This window comes from Penicillium cataractarum (assembly GCF_028827025.1).
Source record: "Penicillium cataractarum strain IBT 29864 chromosome Unknown utg000005l, whole genome shotgun sequence".
NCBI lineage: Eukaryota > Fungi > Ascomycota > Eurotiomycetes > Eurotiales > Aspergillaceae > Penicillium > Penicillium cataractarum.
The window spans coordinates 4,902,255-4,918,358 of record NW_026622741.1 but is presented as its reverse complement, the minus strand read 5'-3'; the positions used below and the strand labels follow the sequence as shown (position 1 = coordinate 4,918,358).

The 16,104-nt window shown below is 51.5% G+C and overlaps 9 protein-coding genes across 9 annotated transcripts; 5 read left to right on the top strand and 4 right to left on the bottom strand.

The window, feature by feature from the left end:
• Positions 1 to 88: 88 nt before the first annotated feature.
• Positions 89 to 1,261, bottom strand: N7496_007482 (GTPase GPN2; the record flags this gene model as incomplete). The annotated part of the gene is made up of 3 exons (XM_056700411.1): positions 89 to 751; positions 812 to 912; positions 973 to 1,261. 3 exons carry the CDS (start codon positions 1,259 to 1,261, stop codon positions 89 to 91), a joined length of 1,053 nt encoding a protein of 350 aa, XP_056555824.1.
• A 187-nt stretch (positions 1,262 to 1,448) lies between these two features.
• Positions 1,449 to 2,680, top strand: N7496_007481 (WD40 repeat domain-containing protein; the record flags this gene model as incomplete). The annotated part of the gene is made up of 3 exons (XM_056700410.1): positions 1,449 to 1,458; positions 1,532 to 1,787; positions 1,864 to 2,680. 3 exons carry the CDS (start codon positions 1,449 to 1,451, stop codon positions 2,678 to 2,680), a joined length of 1,083 nt encoding a protein of 360 aa, XP_056555823.1.
• A 296-nt stretch (positions 2,681 to 2,976) lies between these two features.
• On the bottom strand, positions 2,977 to 3,882 carry N7496_007480 (ribose-5-phosphate isomerase RKI1; the record flags this gene model as incomplete). The annotated part of the gene is made up of 2 exons (XM_056700409.1): positions 2,977 to 3,416; positions 3,504 to 3,882. 2 exons carry the CDS (start codon positions 3,880 to 3,882, stop codon positions 2,977 to 2,979), a joined length of 819 nt encoding a protein of 272 aa, XP_056555822.1.
• Positions 3,883 to 4,815: 933 nt separating this feature from the next.
• N7496_007479 (HNH endonuclease signature motif containing protein) lies at positions 4,816 to 5,953 on the top strand (the record flags this gene model as incomplete). Its single annotated transcript, XM_056700408.1, has 4 exons — positions 4,816 to 4,897; positions 4,954 to 5,252; positions 5,309 to 5,599; positions 5,663 to 5,953. 4 exons carry the CDS (start codon positions 4,816 to 4,818, stop codon positions 5,951 to 5,953), a joined length of 963 nt encoding a protein of 320 aa, XP_056555821.1.
• An 810-nt stretch (positions 5,954 to 6,763) lies between these two features.
• On the top strand, positions 6,764 to 8,504 carry N7496_007478 (NEDD8-activating enzyme E1 regulatory subunit; the record flags this gene model as incomplete). Its single annotated transcript, XM_056700407.1, has 2 exons — positions 6,764 to 7,138; positions 7,194 to 8,504. 2 exons carry the CDS (start codon positions 6,764 to 6,766, stop codon positions 8,502 to 8,504), a joined length of 1,686 nt encoding a protein of 561 aa, XP_056555820.1.
• A 378-nt stretch (positions 8,505 to 8,882) lies between these two features.
• Positions 8,883 to 10,367, bottom strand: N7496_007477 (tRNA-splicing endonuclease subunit SEN54 family protein; the record flags this gene model as incomplete). The annotated part of the gene is made up of 3 exons (XM_056700406.1): positions 8,883 to 9,334; positions 9,393 to 10,156; positions 10,255 to 10,367. The coding sequence occupies 3 exons, from the start codon at positions 10,365 to 10,367 to the stop codon at positions 8,883 to 8,885; spliced, it is 1,329 nt and encodes a 442-aa protein (XP_056555819.1).
• A 172-nt stretch (positions 10,368 to 10,539) lies between these two features.
• On the top strand, positions 10,540 to 10,820 carry N7496_007476 (uncharacterized protein; the record flags this gene model as incomplete). Its single annotated transcript, XM_056700405.1, has 2 exons — positions 10,540 to 10,578; positions 10,632 to 10,820. The coding sequence occupies 2 exons, from the start codon at positions 10,540 to 10,542 to the stop codon at positions 10,818 to 10,820; spliced, it is 228 nt and encodes a 75-aa protein (XP_056555818.1).
• A 737-nt stretch (positions 10,821 to 11,557) lies between these two features.
• Positions 11,558 to 12,982, bottom strand: N7496_007475 (arrestin C-terminal domain-containing protein; the record flags this gene model as incomplete). The annotated part of the gene is made up of 3 exons (XM_056700404.1): positions 11,558 to 11,800; positions 11,874 to 12,758; positions 12,905 to 12,982. 3 exons carry the CDS (start codon positions 12,980 to 12,982, stop codon positions 11,558 to 11,560), a joined length of 1,206 nt encoding a protein of 401 aa, XP_056555817.1.
• A 1,063-nt stretch (positions 12,983 to 14,045) lies between these two features.
• N7496_007474 (putative DNA polymerase delta subunit 4) lies at positions 14,046 to 14,741 on the top strand (the record flags this gene model as incomplete). Its single annotated transcript, XM_056700403.1, has 3 exons — positions 14,046 to 14,382; positions 14,448 to 14,515; positions 14,601 to 14,741. 3 exons carry the CDS (start codon positions 14,046 to 14,048, stop codon positions 14,739 to 14,741), a joined length of 546 nt encoding a protein of 181 aa, XP_056555816.1.
• Between the last annotated feature and the right edge of the window lie 1,363 nt (positions 14,742 to 16,104).

The window sequence follows — 16,104 nt, the reverse complement described above, 5'->3', positions numbered from 1 at the left end:
TATGATACCCCTGTGACTTTTTGATATAATACATTTCTCCTCCTCGAGGAGCTTCTCGAGGGAGACTTCTTCAAACTCGATCGATAGATCATGTCTGCTTGCGCCGTACTGTGATCCCGCTATCCGGCACTGGTCCACTCCAGTCCGCTAGATCATCATCCTCGAGACCTTCTATTCCGCCCATTGCAGATTGCCTAGCCTCCTCCTCCATCCTCGCAACTTCTTCCAATTCCTCCCGCTCCAAAGCATCATATTCATCCTTAGCATCCAACCACCGCTCCTGTACATCCCGAACATCCATCCCACCCATTCCCTCCCGCACAGCAACCGACCAAACAGTATCATTAGCGCCCTCTGCAGGCCCAAACGCATACCCACTCGCACGATCAATCGCTTTAAGCAAATTCATCATACTCTTCTTATCTTCCACGGCTAACGTTTCAAACGCGACGAGTCCGAATTCCTCGACCAGATCGATAATCGCGGTATTCAAGGCGCCAAACTTTGAATTTGTCAGACGCGAGGACTCGGCTTCGAGGTGTGGGAGGAGGTAATTCAAGTCTTGGACTTCGGTGTAAAAGTCGAGGTTGAAGGGGAGGTTTGTGTAATTTGATAGATTGTCGATCTTTGTGAGGACGTTTAGGTGTGGGAGGTCGAGTTGTAGCATGGCGCGGAGGGAGAGGAGGAGGGCGGAGATGTACATTGAGGGGAGAGTGAGGGCGTAGGAATCAATGAGGTGAATGACTATTAACTGTACGTGAAATAGTTTAGTCAGTTGTTCTCGTGGATTAGCTGGTTCGCGCAGACGTACTCGATAGCCCATTTTCTGAATCCGAAAGAAGATATTGCGTAATGAGGAGTGATGCGTGAACAGCTCGACTTGACCGGGGCAGTCGAATATAACATAGTCCTCTGCATTTCATCATATTAGCGCACGATCACAAAGACGGTAAGATGCAGGATGAATCCAACCTCCAAGCTGCTTCAGACCCTCCTCCAACCAGTCATAGTTCTCCTCCAGGTCCTCCAAAGCATAAAGCGTCGCACCATTCGGTCCCAACTTATGTTCCTCCATAATCTCCTCCAGCGTAACCAGATCGCGCACGTCCAGCGCGCACGGGTATGAGGTTTTATCATTGGCGGGGTCCAGATTCACCACCGAGCACTTCCGGCCGATAGCGCCGAGGAACTGGTGCATTCCATTGCAATAGGTGGACTTGCCCGCACCGGGGGGACCAATGACAAGCTGTGCAAAGGGCATTTCGAAGACTTGCTTATTGAAAAGAGACCGGATCGTGAGGAGAAACTGAAATAAGAAGCGGTGACACTTTTTTTACGCTTATCGAAGCACCGCGGGGAATGCGATGGCGGTGGGACATGGCAGAAAATGCCGCCTTGGAGCTAGCTCTACTGGTCCGCTACTCTTCAACACCGCATTGACCTTCAAGATGTCGTCAAGTAAGTTGTGCACCGCGGGAGACAGGAATATTGCTGTTCGGAGCTAAGCTAGAGCTGAGCTAATATTATCCAGATCAATTCACTGTGGCGTCGCCACCTACGGATGCTATCTCCGCTTTAAAGTTCTCGCCAGACCCTAACTCGACGCGGATCGTCGTTTCGTCATGGGACAAGAACGTTTATCTGTACGATCTCCGAGACGAGAACGGCGTTGTGGGTGGAGGGAAGCTACTGCAAAAGTTTGAGCACCGTGCTCCAGTACTGGATGTCTGTTTCGGCGAGAATGAGAATGAGATCTATACCGCGGGTTTGGATTGGGATGTGCGCAAGTGAGTTGGACATGCGCGAGCTTTCCTCGAGGCTTGCCTGACACCTGTAATAGGCGGCATATGCTAATTACTTCAGGATCGACCTAAACACTTCGGAACAGACAGTCATGAGCAGCCACGAAGCCGGCGTGCGCAACGTTGTCTACAGCCGCGAACACAACCTCATCATCTCCGGCTCTTGGGACTCAACCCTCCATGTGCACCGCCCCGACGCCGGAACGAACACTCAGTCCATCCCGTCTATTATCCCACTCCCCTCAAAGCCCTTCTCTCTATCTCTCACGCCCACCAAGTTGGTGGTGGCCATGGCATCGCGCGCCCTGCACATCTACGACCTGAAGGCATTGGCCCTTCTCACCGCACAGGCCGACAGCGACACCGCCAACGGCAACAAAGTGGAGCTCGAGCCCTGGCAACGGCGCGAGAGCAGTCTGAAGTTTATGACGCGCTGTGTCGCCTGCATGCCCGACGATGCCGGTTACGCTTCGTCCAGTATCGAGGGCCGTGTAGCGGTCGAATGGTTCGACCCCTCTCCCGAGTCGCAAGCCCGCAAGTACGCATTCAAGTGCCACCGCCAAACCGCCGAGGACGGCGTCGATGTCGTCTACCCGGTTAATGCACTCGCCTTCCATCCTATTTTCGGCACATTTGCTTCCGGCGGAGGTGATGGCGTCGTTGCACTGTGGGATGGTATCTCCAAGCGCCGTATCCGCCAGTACCAGAAGTATCCGTCTAGTGTGGCTGCTCTTGGGTTCAGCGGGAATGGCAAGTATCTGGCTATTGCGATCAGTCCTGGCTTTGAGGATGGTAAAGATGATGTTCCCGAGGGAGTCGTTAAGATTATCGTGAAGGAGCTGGGCGAGACGGAAGCCAAGGCCAAGGGAGCGAAATAGATCAGTCAAGTCGAGGTACATATCCTTGCTGAGGATGGAATAGGAGAAGCACCCTTTTGATACCAAGCACCGAATCTAATGAATCATGTTCAATTGGCCATTTCCTAGTAGTCCAATCGCTGAGTGTAGTTTAGAAAAAACGTCTCTTCGTTTCTAGGCATCTTGGTATCATCTAAATTTATGTATAAGGACTTGCAGTATATGAAGTCCAGCGCATCCCCATGCTATGTTGCTATACATGGTCTTCCCCTCCGCGTTCCACACTCAATCCCGGTATATCACTCCCAGGACTCTCCCTAAAGCGCCTTCCGCACCGACACAGACCCATCAGGCATACCAAAGTACGCTGCAACAGGCCGCTGACCACCAACCCCACCAGCAGCGGTAGCCTCGGGTCCAGTCAGACCCGAGAAAATACCCACATCCAGGACACCGGTGATCTGCTTGATCTCCCGGGAAAGCGCATTCACCTCCCAAACACCGTCCTTACCAGAGCCGTCCTGGCCACTGGCGACATCGGCCTTGGTCAGAAGGGGCTTGAAGGGGGCGTCAATGAGGAAGAAATCCTGATCGGTCTTGAGGGGGCCTTGCTTGAGGTCCTTGTTGGTGCGGATGACGGGGTTGATGGCGCCGAGTTCGAGGAGTTTGTTCAGAACGCGGTAGGCAGCGATGGGAGCGACTTCGATGGGGATGTATTTCCAGTTGGTGAGGAGGCGGGATTGGAGTTTACGAGAGTCTGTGGAGAGAATGAGTCAGGCATGATGAATCTTTTTTTTTCTTTTTCTTTTTGGATCTCTCGGATCAGAGTGTTCCTAGTGCTTACCAGCAACGCAGATGAACTGCTTCGCTTGCATAGCGACAAGCTTCTCCTGGAAGAGACAGGCACCGCCGCCCTTGATGCAGTTCAAGTCATCGTCGACCTCGTCGGCGCCGTCGAATGCGACGTCCAGCACGGTACCCGCGGGGATAGCGTCAAACTCAACAGCCGTCAGACCAGCGCTGATAATCAGCTGGCGCGACTGGTAACCCGTGGGCACATAGCGGGTGTTGGAGGTATCGACACCGAGAGCCTTGATAGCCTCGACGACGTAGACGATAGTCGTACCGCTGCCAATGCCGACCCAGCGAGCGTTTTCCGGGTAGTGATTCGCGACGGCGGTCTTTGCGGCAGCGCGCTTAGCAGCTTCGACGGCGTCGGCCATTGTAGCGAGGTGGCGGGGGAGAAGGAGAGGGGTGAAGGAAGAAGAGAGTCGAGATGGAGAAAAGTAAAAGTGGAGGCGGGGCGATTGCGGAAGAGAGCGAGGGGCGAGGCGGAGAGAAGAGAGGGGCGCGCAGAAGAGTCGAGGCACCATTTAGGAGAGAGAGAAGAGAGTTTTGGAATTGGCTTTTTTTGGAGAGAGGAGACTCTCCGTATTTCTTCTTCTGGAACCCGGTCTAGGGGGTCACTTGACAGGATTGACAGGTGTAGCGAATCCAGTCAGGCCTATCATTCCACGTTGGAGATGCAGGGCAGCGTCATTGGTGTTGATCGTGCAGGTGTGGGGATGAGTGGGGGATATTTATCAAACAAGGCGATAACATCACTTCTTATATACGCCCTTTTATGCGATACGATACCTTAGAAGCTACTAGCCTGGAAATAGATATGACGTGGGTCTAGAATAATAGTGGCTTGGGGAAGTATACACTGCTTAAAAGTATCAAAGTATCTAGAGGCCTACCCTTCTTCTTCTATAGCAGCTTTCCAAGGATTCATAGTATTTGAAATTAATAGACAATCCATAGACTCAGGTAAAATCACCGCTGCGCTCATGAAGCGAGATATTCTCGTCGATGACTGGGCTCCTGACTGCTTGCTTCTCGGCGAAGAAGCCAATCCCCAAACGATAGTCAATCTGGACTTCGTAGTAAATGTTCAACAAGTTCAAACAATCCAAGGCCATTGATAATTCACCCACACATCTATCATCTCCCATCTTCCTCCAACGGTCTTGTCCATCTTTCCACCCTTTACGGAATTCGACGGGGGACCTTTCGGGGGTACTTGGTTGATTCCTTTGGACCCTCCTTTGGACCTTCCAAGGTTCCCAACTCTGCCTCGTACGGCTCCTTCTTCTCGCACCATCAACCTCAACATGGCGACACGTACGCTTCCACCCCCACGAAACCCTCTATCCAACATCCGTCTCTACGATAATGGAGGAAATCTCCTCGCTGGTACCACTCTCTACCACTGCAGGATTCCGAATGACAAGCTGATGGAGCATTGATAGCGCTCGTGATTCCGGAGGATACTGCGGCAAGATACATCACGCCAGGGATGCTTTACCGCTACTGTTCCTGGATCTTCATTGTCCCTCAGAACAGCACATGGGATATCTATCATCTAGGTCAGGATGGAATCACTCCGGGCGCAAAGCTACGAAGAGATGGGCACACCAAAGTCTCCCAGGGCAACTATATTGTCCTGGACGCAGTCCGGGGCAACGTGCAAGTTGCCCTGACCGATATGCGCGCTCCACGTCGTGTTGTCACTAGAACCAGAAGCACTGGATCGGAAAGGGACCCACTGGTAATGTCAAGTCACACTAAAAAACTGAGAAACAAACAGCTACAACTGGGTTACAGCAACGAAATTTTCGCGAATCACTGAGAGAAAGGGACCAGGCGTGCGTGATGTCGGGTCTTAAGAAGCGGCCTGAGAGAGAAAAGCCATTTAGTCGCCTCAAAGCCGCCCATATATTCCCCATAAGCCGTGTGAGTGAGTGGGAGCGTGGGAATTATCAGCACTTCATCAGCGATACCAGCCCTGCCCATGAGATTGGTGAAACTAAGCTATACTCACCTCAAAACGGACTTCTCCTGAGGACCGACATCCATGAGGAGTTCGATGACTTCTCCATTGGTGTAGACCCAGACGTAAGTTACTTTCTAGGCTGTTACTCAGTCTAATGGGAAGTGTTCTGATCATCTTTACCCCAGGACGACTACAGAATCATATGTTTCCAAGTCGATGATCTTGGGTTAGGGGGTCAGCGTCTGGCGATTTCTGGCAGGTGTTCCACGAATGAGGCTCGACATGCCAGTCCAGATCTTTTAAAGTGGCACCTAATGCAGTGCGTTTACAAGAACATGAAAGCTAATGCGGAGCCAGAGGAGGTCTGGGAGGAGGATCTCGGAAGTAACGATATGGGCCAGATTCTAGAGCAACCCGATGCGGGGGAAAGGATGGAGGTTGAGCTATTAACACGCCTGGGAGGCTTGGTGGCATAGCTATTCATAGTTCATGAGTGCACCCTCAGTGGTGACCAAGTTGATCGTATCTAGAGTGAGAATAAATCAAGTTGGAGGATTCTATGCAATGGCCTAGAAAGAAGATGCGGTGTAGGATGATGGCTTTTGAAAATTCAAGTGTTTCATACCAGTTAATCTATTAGCCTCAATGACAACTGCATTGTACTGTCTCCCATACACAAATGTAGATTGCTAGATTCGGTCAGCGGTTACACAGCGTGTCAAAGGGAAGCGAGTGGTCAACAAAGGAAGAAAGTAGGTCTCTTGAAAAGGAACGTTACTTATACGTTCTTGATAATATGAGTTTCGTCATAGTCGGTCTTTGGGCCTAATAGGCCAGGAGCCGTAACATGTCTACAATCTGAGACGGAAACAGTTTCCGAGCTATGCACCCTAAAGTCCAGGTAATATCTCCACAAGACTCATTCTGCAGAGTCAAATTCTCTGGGAACCCCCAAATTCTTTTACAAGGCTTCCGTAGATCTAGTTATTTGAAGTATAAATGTCATGCCTCTATTGGTAATATGACTGGGTGCGGCTCTGTGCATGCCTGAAAGACTAGGCAAACTCCCCCACGTAGCTTAGTCAAACCACCACGCATCAACAACACTCCAGCTGGAGCTCGATTATCGGACAACACCATCAGACCAGCTGAGAGGTGGTCATTTCAATACGAGACTTAGGAGCCAACAAAGCAAAAGTTCCTGCATAGTTTCATCATCCACCGCTTCAACATCCTCGCTATCCACATCCACTCTATCATCTTTACTCCTGCCCTTCCCTTCAACCATGACTGAATCATTTCCCGCAGCGTTGACGGGGCCAACCTCCAAAGAACGCAAGTATGACCGTCAGTTGCGATTGTGGGCTGCCACGGGCCAGCAAGCCTTGGAAGATTCCCGGGTGTTGTTGGTGAACTCCGACGGCCCGCTGGGCGCTAACAGTACCGGAGTCTCTGGTGTTGTTGGCGTGGAGGCCCTCAAGAACCTGGTCTTGCCAGGTATTGGAGGGTTCACCATTGTTGATCCAGCGACTGTTACCGAATCTGATCTGGGAGTAAATTTCTTCCTGGAAGAGGAGTCTCTGGGCAAGTCTCGTGCGGAAGAGACATGCCGACTGCTGCGCGAGTTGAATCCGGACGTTCAAGGGTACTATTATTCCAAGGTATGTTACTTTTGACAAGTTCCTCGAATCGAATGACTCTAATTTAAGGGTTTAGCATATCACGGAGCTTCTCCATGACCCAGACTTCCTGCCTCGGCATAAGCTGGTCATCATCACTGGCCCAACTAATCGTTCCTCGCTGGGCTCTCTCACCCAACAAGCACAGAGACTGGGCATCCCCGTGTTATACGTTCATTCCGTTGGATTCTATTCAACCTTCTCACTGCAACTGGATGCAGAGTTTCCTATTGTTGAGACGCATCCAGACCCAGAGACAACGCAGGACCTGCGTCTTCTGAACCCCTGGCCAGAACTTGCCGATGCCGCCACGGCATTCGGAGACTTGACTGCTATGGACGATCACAAGCACGGCCATGTCCCATACATCTTGCTTCTCCTGCACTTCCTCGAGCAATGGAAACAATCACACGGAGGCAACCCGCCTAGCAGCTACAAAGAGAAGACCGAATTCCGGGAATTCGTCCGCTCAAATGCACGCACTGACAACCCGGAAGGTGGCGAGGAGAACTTTGACGAGGCCGTGGCAGCAGTTCTCAAGACCATCTCACCATTCTCTCTACGCAGTTCCACTCGTGAAATCTTCGAGATGGAACAGTGCAAGCAATTGACGCCTCAATCTGCTGACTTTTGGGTTATCGCCTCCGCAATCAACACCTTCTACAACACACACGGTGTGCTCCCCCTACCAGGCTCCCTCCCCGACATGAAGGCCCAGTCCGCCGACTACGTCGCACTGCAGAACATCTACAAGAGTAAAGCGCGCCGTGATGTGGAAGAAGTCACCTCCACGATCCGCCAGCTTGAGTCTCAACTCGGCCAAGCGACGCCGCAAATTCTGGAACGTGAGATCGAGGTTTTCTGCAAGAATGCCGCTCATATCAAGGTCATACATGGCCGTGCAGTGCCGCAGATTAGCAGTGACAGTGATTTGACAACGCTCAAGGCTATCCGCAACCAGCTCAACATGGAAGATTCCCTGATCTCCGTGTTCATCGCAACGCAAGTCCTCGACGCAGTCGTGGATGAAATCCAGAGCAGCGGACAGCAAGAAGCTCAGCTTTCCGTTGACGACGAAGCTCTGTGGACCAGCCACACTGAACGTATCCTGGCTCTGTTGAGTCGCGACCAGCCCGTTCCGCTTGACGTAGACGTGCGCGGGGCCATCGCGAACGCTATCATGGAACTTCGTCGCGCGGAGGGCGGTGAGCTGCACAATATTTCGTCTCTTACGGGAGGTCTCGTTGCGCAGGAGGCGCTCAAGGTGCTTACTAGACAGTACGTGCCGCTTGACAATACCTGTGTGTTTGACGGGGCTCGGAGTCGGAGTGAGATGTATCGACTTTGAGGAGGGTTGTGGGGATGCGCGGTACAGCGCTGGAGGACTACATTCATGGCTTTTATGATTTATGATGTGTGTATTGAAAGTCTTATCATTCGAGTTGAATTTTTTATTCTATCTCGGACGACCAAAGGGTTGCTACGTATGATTTGTAGCTTGAATATGGCTGGACAATATAGCCATTGGTGCCATTGTAATGACTACCAGGAGCATATGGTCATCTGCACCAGGTAACTGCCTGTTTAGAGAAACAGATCTAAATCCTTGTGTGAGAAAGGCCATTCAACCAAATCCCATTCGAGAATGGCAGCCCGCTAAACGAGAGCCATAACCTCCCTCCCACGCTGACAAGACTCATACTCAATCATCCAACCCAAGAGCTCATCACCGCTTCTTCTTCCTAAAATTCCCCGCCTTCTTCGGCCCCAACGACCCCCCAACACTCTCATACAACCTCTCCCTCCCAAACGCAACATCCGCAACCCTCAAAAAACTAGTAACCCCCTGATCCACCACCGCAAGAATAACATTCCGATACCCATGCCGCAACCGCAGATACATCTGGCGATCCATTTTCTCACCCTTCGGCGGATCTAGCGGGGTACTTTCCAGCAGAGCGCTTAGCTCGGGGAGTGTCGGGATGGTGGTCGCTTCGCGGGTGTTGATGACTGCGATGCGGAAGTCTGGGGGTGGGAGGGCGGATTTTTTGATGAATGTTGAGGGCTTGAAGACGTGTAGGATTACGCGGTAGGGGGGTTTTGTGGAGAGGGGGTTTCGGGTGGGGAGGGTAGTTGGGTCGTGCCAGGGGATTTGGGCGAGTTTTTTGTAGATGTCGCCTTTTGGATGTGGTTAGTTTGATGTACCTGATAGAGATGGGTGGTGGATAAGACTTACTGTAGTTGCGATGAATTCCATATCCAATGACGGGACCAGCCGCCGTGGAGGACGTGGATTTCGGATCATTGATCCAGTTGAATATACTTCCCAAGATACCAGCCAGACCTGCACCGCGCGTAACGGGCTGCGTATAGGCATTCCGGCTATCTTCATCCGCCGAATCTTCCACACTTGAAGAGTCATCCCACCCCGGCGCACGGGAAATAGCATACCCAATCCTCTTCAGACTCGAGAAAACCGTAAACCTCTCAAGAGTCAATCCACCTCTCCCAATGAAACACGCATAAGCAGCCTGCAGACTCATCGGAATAGACAACTCCTCTTCCTCACTACCTTCCTCGACCGTCCCACCCGTAATCGAAGTAGGCCAACGGATATCCAAACTGCCCCGTTCAAGCAGATACAATGCCTCCTCGGGTAACAACCAGATAACACCCTTCCGATCGGCTTGTCCCATATTCTTGAAATACTGGCCCTTCGGGCTAGGCACGTAGACACATGCATCCGGCGAAACACTAGCGCCCCTACCGCTTGTCTTGCCGGGATCCTGGCCCGGAGGCACGGGGGGAGGAGGTGGAGGGCCTTCGGGGGCATATATGGCGATTACTTGGTTCTTGGGGTTGTGTAGACGAGGATGCGCGAGGGCATTGTGCATCGCCTGGCGGGAGGCGGAGAGGACATCGGCTTGGAATTCGGTGGGATTAGGCTCGAAGTCTTTCTCGCCGCGGCGGGGGAGACTGGAGGAGGATGTATCGGTGAGGCTGTCAAAGGTATTAGTCAATAGTTCTTGTATGCGCTAGGGTATAGCTGTGAAACTAGACAAGTCCTCTCGCAGCTAGCCAGCTCCAATCAGACATACAAATTGAGGTGATTTAGTAGACGAAAGTCCTGCGTTTCGTCGGAGAGATCAACTTCGATCTGTGTAGCTTCAACCGTAGTTCCACGGACAGCATCCTCATCTGCGTCCGCCATGACTGTCTGGCGAGGAGATCTGGGTGTAAATGAGTAAGTTGTAGAGTCAGTCGCAAAGACGAGGGTCGGACGTCGCGAGAAATTCGGAGCTTATCGATAAGCGCCTATCAGGGCCGCTTCAATGGCGGGTCACTCTCCTGAATCCCACCGTTATATCCTCGATCGTTTCGATATGGCGGACAAAACGGATTACAATGATCTGCTGCGCAAGGTATGTACTGTATAGCTGTGACTTATTATGAAAAGCGTTAAGATTGTTGTTAGATATCAAACAGCCTTGAGAATGCCCTCGAGACATTTGGGCCCTCTTCGAGACAATATCAAGCCATCCTCAACATTCTAAAAGAATGCCTGCAGGATATTGAGAATCAGAAACAAACTATGAATCAGGAGGATGTTGTCGACTCGGACATTCTCAGCGCCGCCATGGGATTTTTGAAGATCGGAGAATAGAATTGTGGAAGGACAGGGTGCAGTCTTGCTTTTTTGATACCCCGCATGTTTATCTTTAGCCATCAGAGCCCAGACCATCCATGGAATAAATAAGCTCTTACCTAGTCAAATGATCGGGTGATCGCCTCCAGAAACTCAATTACGATCATACTTGTATACTCAAATGCAAGATTAGACATTTACATTTCAGTTCTACCTAGATACGACCACAAAGTGGTACGAGAGTATTCAGTAATATCGAGAGCGGATTGGAAGTAGATCAATCAATCAGATCAACTCGGACAGATCAAAGCGGGAGCATATAATGCGGGAATGGTAGGCCAAGATGAAACCTGGTAGAAGGCGCCTCTGTGATCCAATATCAAGACTCTTGACGTCTCGGCTCCCAAAGCCCCGAACCACCAAGTAATGAGCCTCCTCCCAACACCCCGTTTCCCCCTGTTGAATGAAAAATTCGAACGAGCTTCCTTGAATGCCATGCAACAAACTCCAAGCTCTATGCAATCATAAGACATGACAGGACATGGTATTCGGTGAGGCGACCCGGGTAGTTCGGGGCCTGTAATAAAATGAGCTCCCATTCGGTCTTCTTTGCAGCGTTGAAAATGCTGCAATGTGAGCCGGGGAGTCTCCGGGTGAGGTGTGATTAGTGCATTTGAAAATGCACTCGAGGAATGTGAGATGAGTGTGGTGGAATATCCACAGATTTTGAGCCAATGCAACCATGTGGCGCATGCTCAGTCGATCAGAGGTTTCTTTTGATTCCCAACCAAGGCTACTCCGAGGTGATCAAGGGCGTTGGGATCATTGGGTCGAACGATGGATGGCAAAGGCAGCATCGGGTTATCTGGGTTCACATGAGCGGCGTCTCGTGCGGCTAGTTCGATCGCTTCCATCTCCTCTTTACAACCAGCATGGTCAAGAGGGCAAACCACAATCGGTTGGCGAATTGTGATGTCTCGCGCAGATGTTAAATGTGCCTAGGCGATTAAGTTAGCTTCCGACATCCAGGAGTGGACTTGGTTTGCCTCTTTTAACATGTCGAAAACTTACTCGCACTGTGAGGTAATACTCAATTTTATACAAACTCGCCGTCGTCGTGAACCCACTCACTCCATACATGGGAAATGCCGTCCGACTACGCGGCAATATACCTTCCGAATCCCGCATGTCCTTGGCTGGAAACACCAATCCCAGATTGGTGAGATAACCGGACTGGGGTAACCTGACGCCCACGGCCTCTGTCTTCTTAGCCAAGGTCTTGACCTTACGCTGGGGCTCATCGCCCTCATGATTGTAGATGATTTCCTCGTCGATGCCGATGGTAATCTTGCTGATAGTGACTTTCCGGGCCTTACCCATCCAGTCTTGATTCGGGGATAGTTTAACGTAGACGCTGACGGGATCTAGCGGGCCGTAGGACCATCGTGGTAATGAAATGGCTAATGTGACGAGATGATCGGATACCCGCTCGGCCGACTCGGGGCGATTATACATGCCAAAGGTAGAAAGGGTGTCGTAACGGGCGATAGGGACGGGGAATGTGTATTTGCGTTGTTCAGAGTGCCCTTGTTGCACCATAACCACCATCTCATAGTATGTTTCGGCCGTTCGACTCGGTAATTGTAGGCTCGCGGGGGGTACTCTTCGTGAAGCATCGCGACCGCCGCGGCCAAATGGGATAAATAAGACGAATGGTAGATCCATAGCAATGACCTCTTCGTATTCTTTCCCGGCGGGACATCGAAATAATAGCATTTCCTTGCCCACGATATCGGTGATTTCTTTGCGAGGCGGGGCCAGGCGCTTCTTTGTGACAGAGTCGGCGGACGGGTGGATGGTCTCACGGCGGAGGAGAGATATGGTGACTAGGGAGACATTGACCGGGGCGGAGATACCGACGCTGGGCCGGATCTCGACTTTACCTTCGATTCGGGGCTGGTCATTTAAGCGATAGTCAGTTGGCTTTGAGGTTCCTCTCTTTGTGTGTTCATCAAGTCCAAGGGGATGATAGAACGGCGGCTCCGGGGGAAACCAGGGACAACGAGGTTAACGGGGAGAGAAGGTGTCCAGTCGGCGCTTACCATGGTGGCAGAGATGCCGGGGTATCCGATGAGAAAATTGCCATTTGCCGGACCTGAAACGCGCACAAAGGCGGCCATCTCGATCGAACTGTTCCCGCAACACCATGGGCATGCGGCGGAGGGGGCGCGGTGAAGTTGTGGGGAATCTGCGACCTCGGGACCCTGTCGCACGGTTCATATGGGCCCCCAACGGGATGTGGTTGTCGTTGGGGGGGGAAGGAAAGGGGGGAGGAGTAGGAAAGATGAAAACCAATGTGCAGATGGGGCGGGAAGTGCGGCTGATGGATGGCGGTAATACGAGAATGTGGACGGGAGGGTTGTCGTCTGGAGGAGACGCTTGGTTGGGTAGAAAGAAGAGCTGAGGGCAGCTTTCAAGGTGAGTTTCCCATGTGGGGGGAAGTCCCTCAAGGGCGAACCTCCAGCCTCCCCCAGCCGAGCCTAACTTTGAGCCGCGATTGCATCATGGGGTTTAGACGCGCGGTACAAGTCACGACATTGGAGGATAATACGAGAGTAGAAGGTATGGACAACGCATCCCGTTCCATTGCGGGCCAATTCGAAAGATGAATCTACACTGTTAGGTCTAGCATACTCCCGGTCATCGCATGCTCACCTCAGCCTAGCAGCCCTGGAATGCCTACTTCCATGACCTACGGGCTGATGAATATATATTCGAAGTCGTCACGGTATATACTCCGTTGTACTACATCCGGGCTTAAAGTTCCACTCTAATAAGTATCACATTGTCCAGAAGTATCAAGTTAGGTACTTGGTAGATTCCCACTTGGTAGAATACTCCATATAGATAGCGCTTACTACCTACTCTATACATAGGTAGGTCATACCTAGAAACATCCTCTATTTACACTCCACATCTATACTCCCAAGCCCTCAACAAGCATGCAAAACCCCGCCAAACCCTCCTGATCCAGCCAAGTCCCTGGCCGTGCCGCGTGCGGGCAAAATCGTTGGTTGCGGTTGCCAGGCGCAACACAACCAAAACGACATCATCAGACTCCACCAAAAACCCACCCCCTTCAACCTACCCCCAGATTCAACGACATCTACGCACTTCACCTCCCATTCCAACAACATAACCCAATATCCTTACGGTCGCACCATACATCCCTCTACTCTCACGATGCCTCCCCGCCGTCGAGCTGCCGCCCAGGCAACCCTCTCCTTCGGCAACCAGTCCCGAGTCACCAAACCATCCAGCACCCCGACCGCAATCCACAAGGCCAAGAGCCTCGATTCTCCCGTTGAAGTTTCTCCAGCAGGAACTCCAGAGCCTCAGCAGGTTCTTGCCGATGCGCACCCCTCCAAGCCTCATGTCGCCGAGCTAGCTGTTCGACAACAGGTAGTCGCGGAACTGAAGGAGCCCGTCTCCGCTGAGGATGAGCGGGCGCTGAAATTGACTCGGAAGGACTTGCAGTCATACTGGAGGAAGGAGGAGCAGAAGCGGAAGGCTCCGCGGGGTACGTTGGGGGTGGGGGTGTTGCATGTCTATGAGAATATGGGAAGCTGATTTGTCTTTCTACAGTTCACCAGGGTGATTTGGATCTGGAGGAGAAGATTCTTCGTCACTTTGATCTGTCTAGTCAATATGGGGTATGTATATGTTTTGGCATGGTCTACGTCGAGACTTGGGGTGAATTTCGTCCTACGAGAAGCATTGGCTAATATCTGGTTCTAGCCGTGCATTGGTATTGCTCGAGTCAAGCGCTGGCGACGGGCGAATATGCTCAAGTTGGAGCCTCCTATCGAAGTTCTGGCAGTTCTTTTGCAAGATGGGAATGTCAAAGAGAGGGCGCATATGGATGAACTGCTCTCTTAGGAGGTGCAATGACAGGCGAGGATAGAAGAGGTTGAGAGTCTGGTCTGCTGGAACTGTCCACAGATTAAACTGGCTCCCCAGGGAGGTGATTTGCTTGCAAGCGGGCGTTTGGGATTGTACAGTTAGCAATGGGCAACGAGATACGAATTCAATGGGTTGAACATTCCACGTTCTTGTGTCACGCCGATAGTAGGTGACTTGAAGAATTTTGTGCAGAAGTATTCTGGAGCCATTCGAGTTGGGGGCCTCGTTCCCATCTCTTTGCAGCCAACACAACAGGACAGGATCCAGCATCTTCATATGCTCGCCGAGGCAGAGTCGGCATCACAATCAAATGCCCATGATCCCGACAACTTCTCGTCGTTACTGTCTCAGAGAGATTACTCTTCAAGCGCAACACAAGACGAGGCCCGTAACAACGACAACCAACACGAGCCTCGAGCCAGTCAGCAACCCCCCAGGAATCGTATTAGACTCGAGGGATCTTCGATCGGAGATTATCATTTCGAATGCCCGGGGCACACTGCGTCTATATTTAACAACTCCCGGAAGAGGTCCCTGGACACCGGGTAACATCGTCTAGACATCGTCTAGACCCTAGACCGAAAGTAGACAACGGAAGATAATCCTTATTATTCCACCGAGTGTGGAAGTGAGTTCCGATGAATATGGATAGAACAACTACAACTAAATAGTGCTGTATGAAGGACGGAGGAGGGATTGAATATCCACCCGTTTTGCGATCGACATGACCGGGTTATTTAGGTCCAATCGTTGTAGTAACTCCTGATGGGGCGGCTCGCTTGTAGTAAAAACTAGGGAAATCTAGCAAAGACTGGATTATACCTTATGGATGCACTGGGAGTCTCCCCGGATTTCTGAATTTCTACTTTTGTCTCCGAGTTCCACTTTCAATCTGGATTCTTCTCCCCGCAGTCTCTGGCCAATGGAACTTTATGAATACTGCTGACGGGGGAAACTGACAGGTCCAACACCAGGTACGATTGAAGAAAGCCGTTTATGCCCATCGCCTCTCTAAATTTCCCGAGTGGCACACAAAATAAAATTGACCTTGACAGGGGGGGGGGGGGATTCGACTGTCTACTGTCTAACCCTGTCCATCCACTTTCTCTAGCCGTTGCCGTCAAAGTCATGGACTGAAAAATATAGATTAACCCGCCTCCAATCTATTCCCAATGCAGGGTTCGTGCCCGGTGCAAGGCGCCCTAGAGAGCAGGCCAGGGTCAGCGCCAAACACCAGAAGGCCAAATGGTCTGGTCTATGTTCCTCCTATCAGTCCCGGTCCCTGATCCTGTCCCTGATCCTGGCTTGAGGTGGCGTACTAAAATCCCTCCCTGATCAT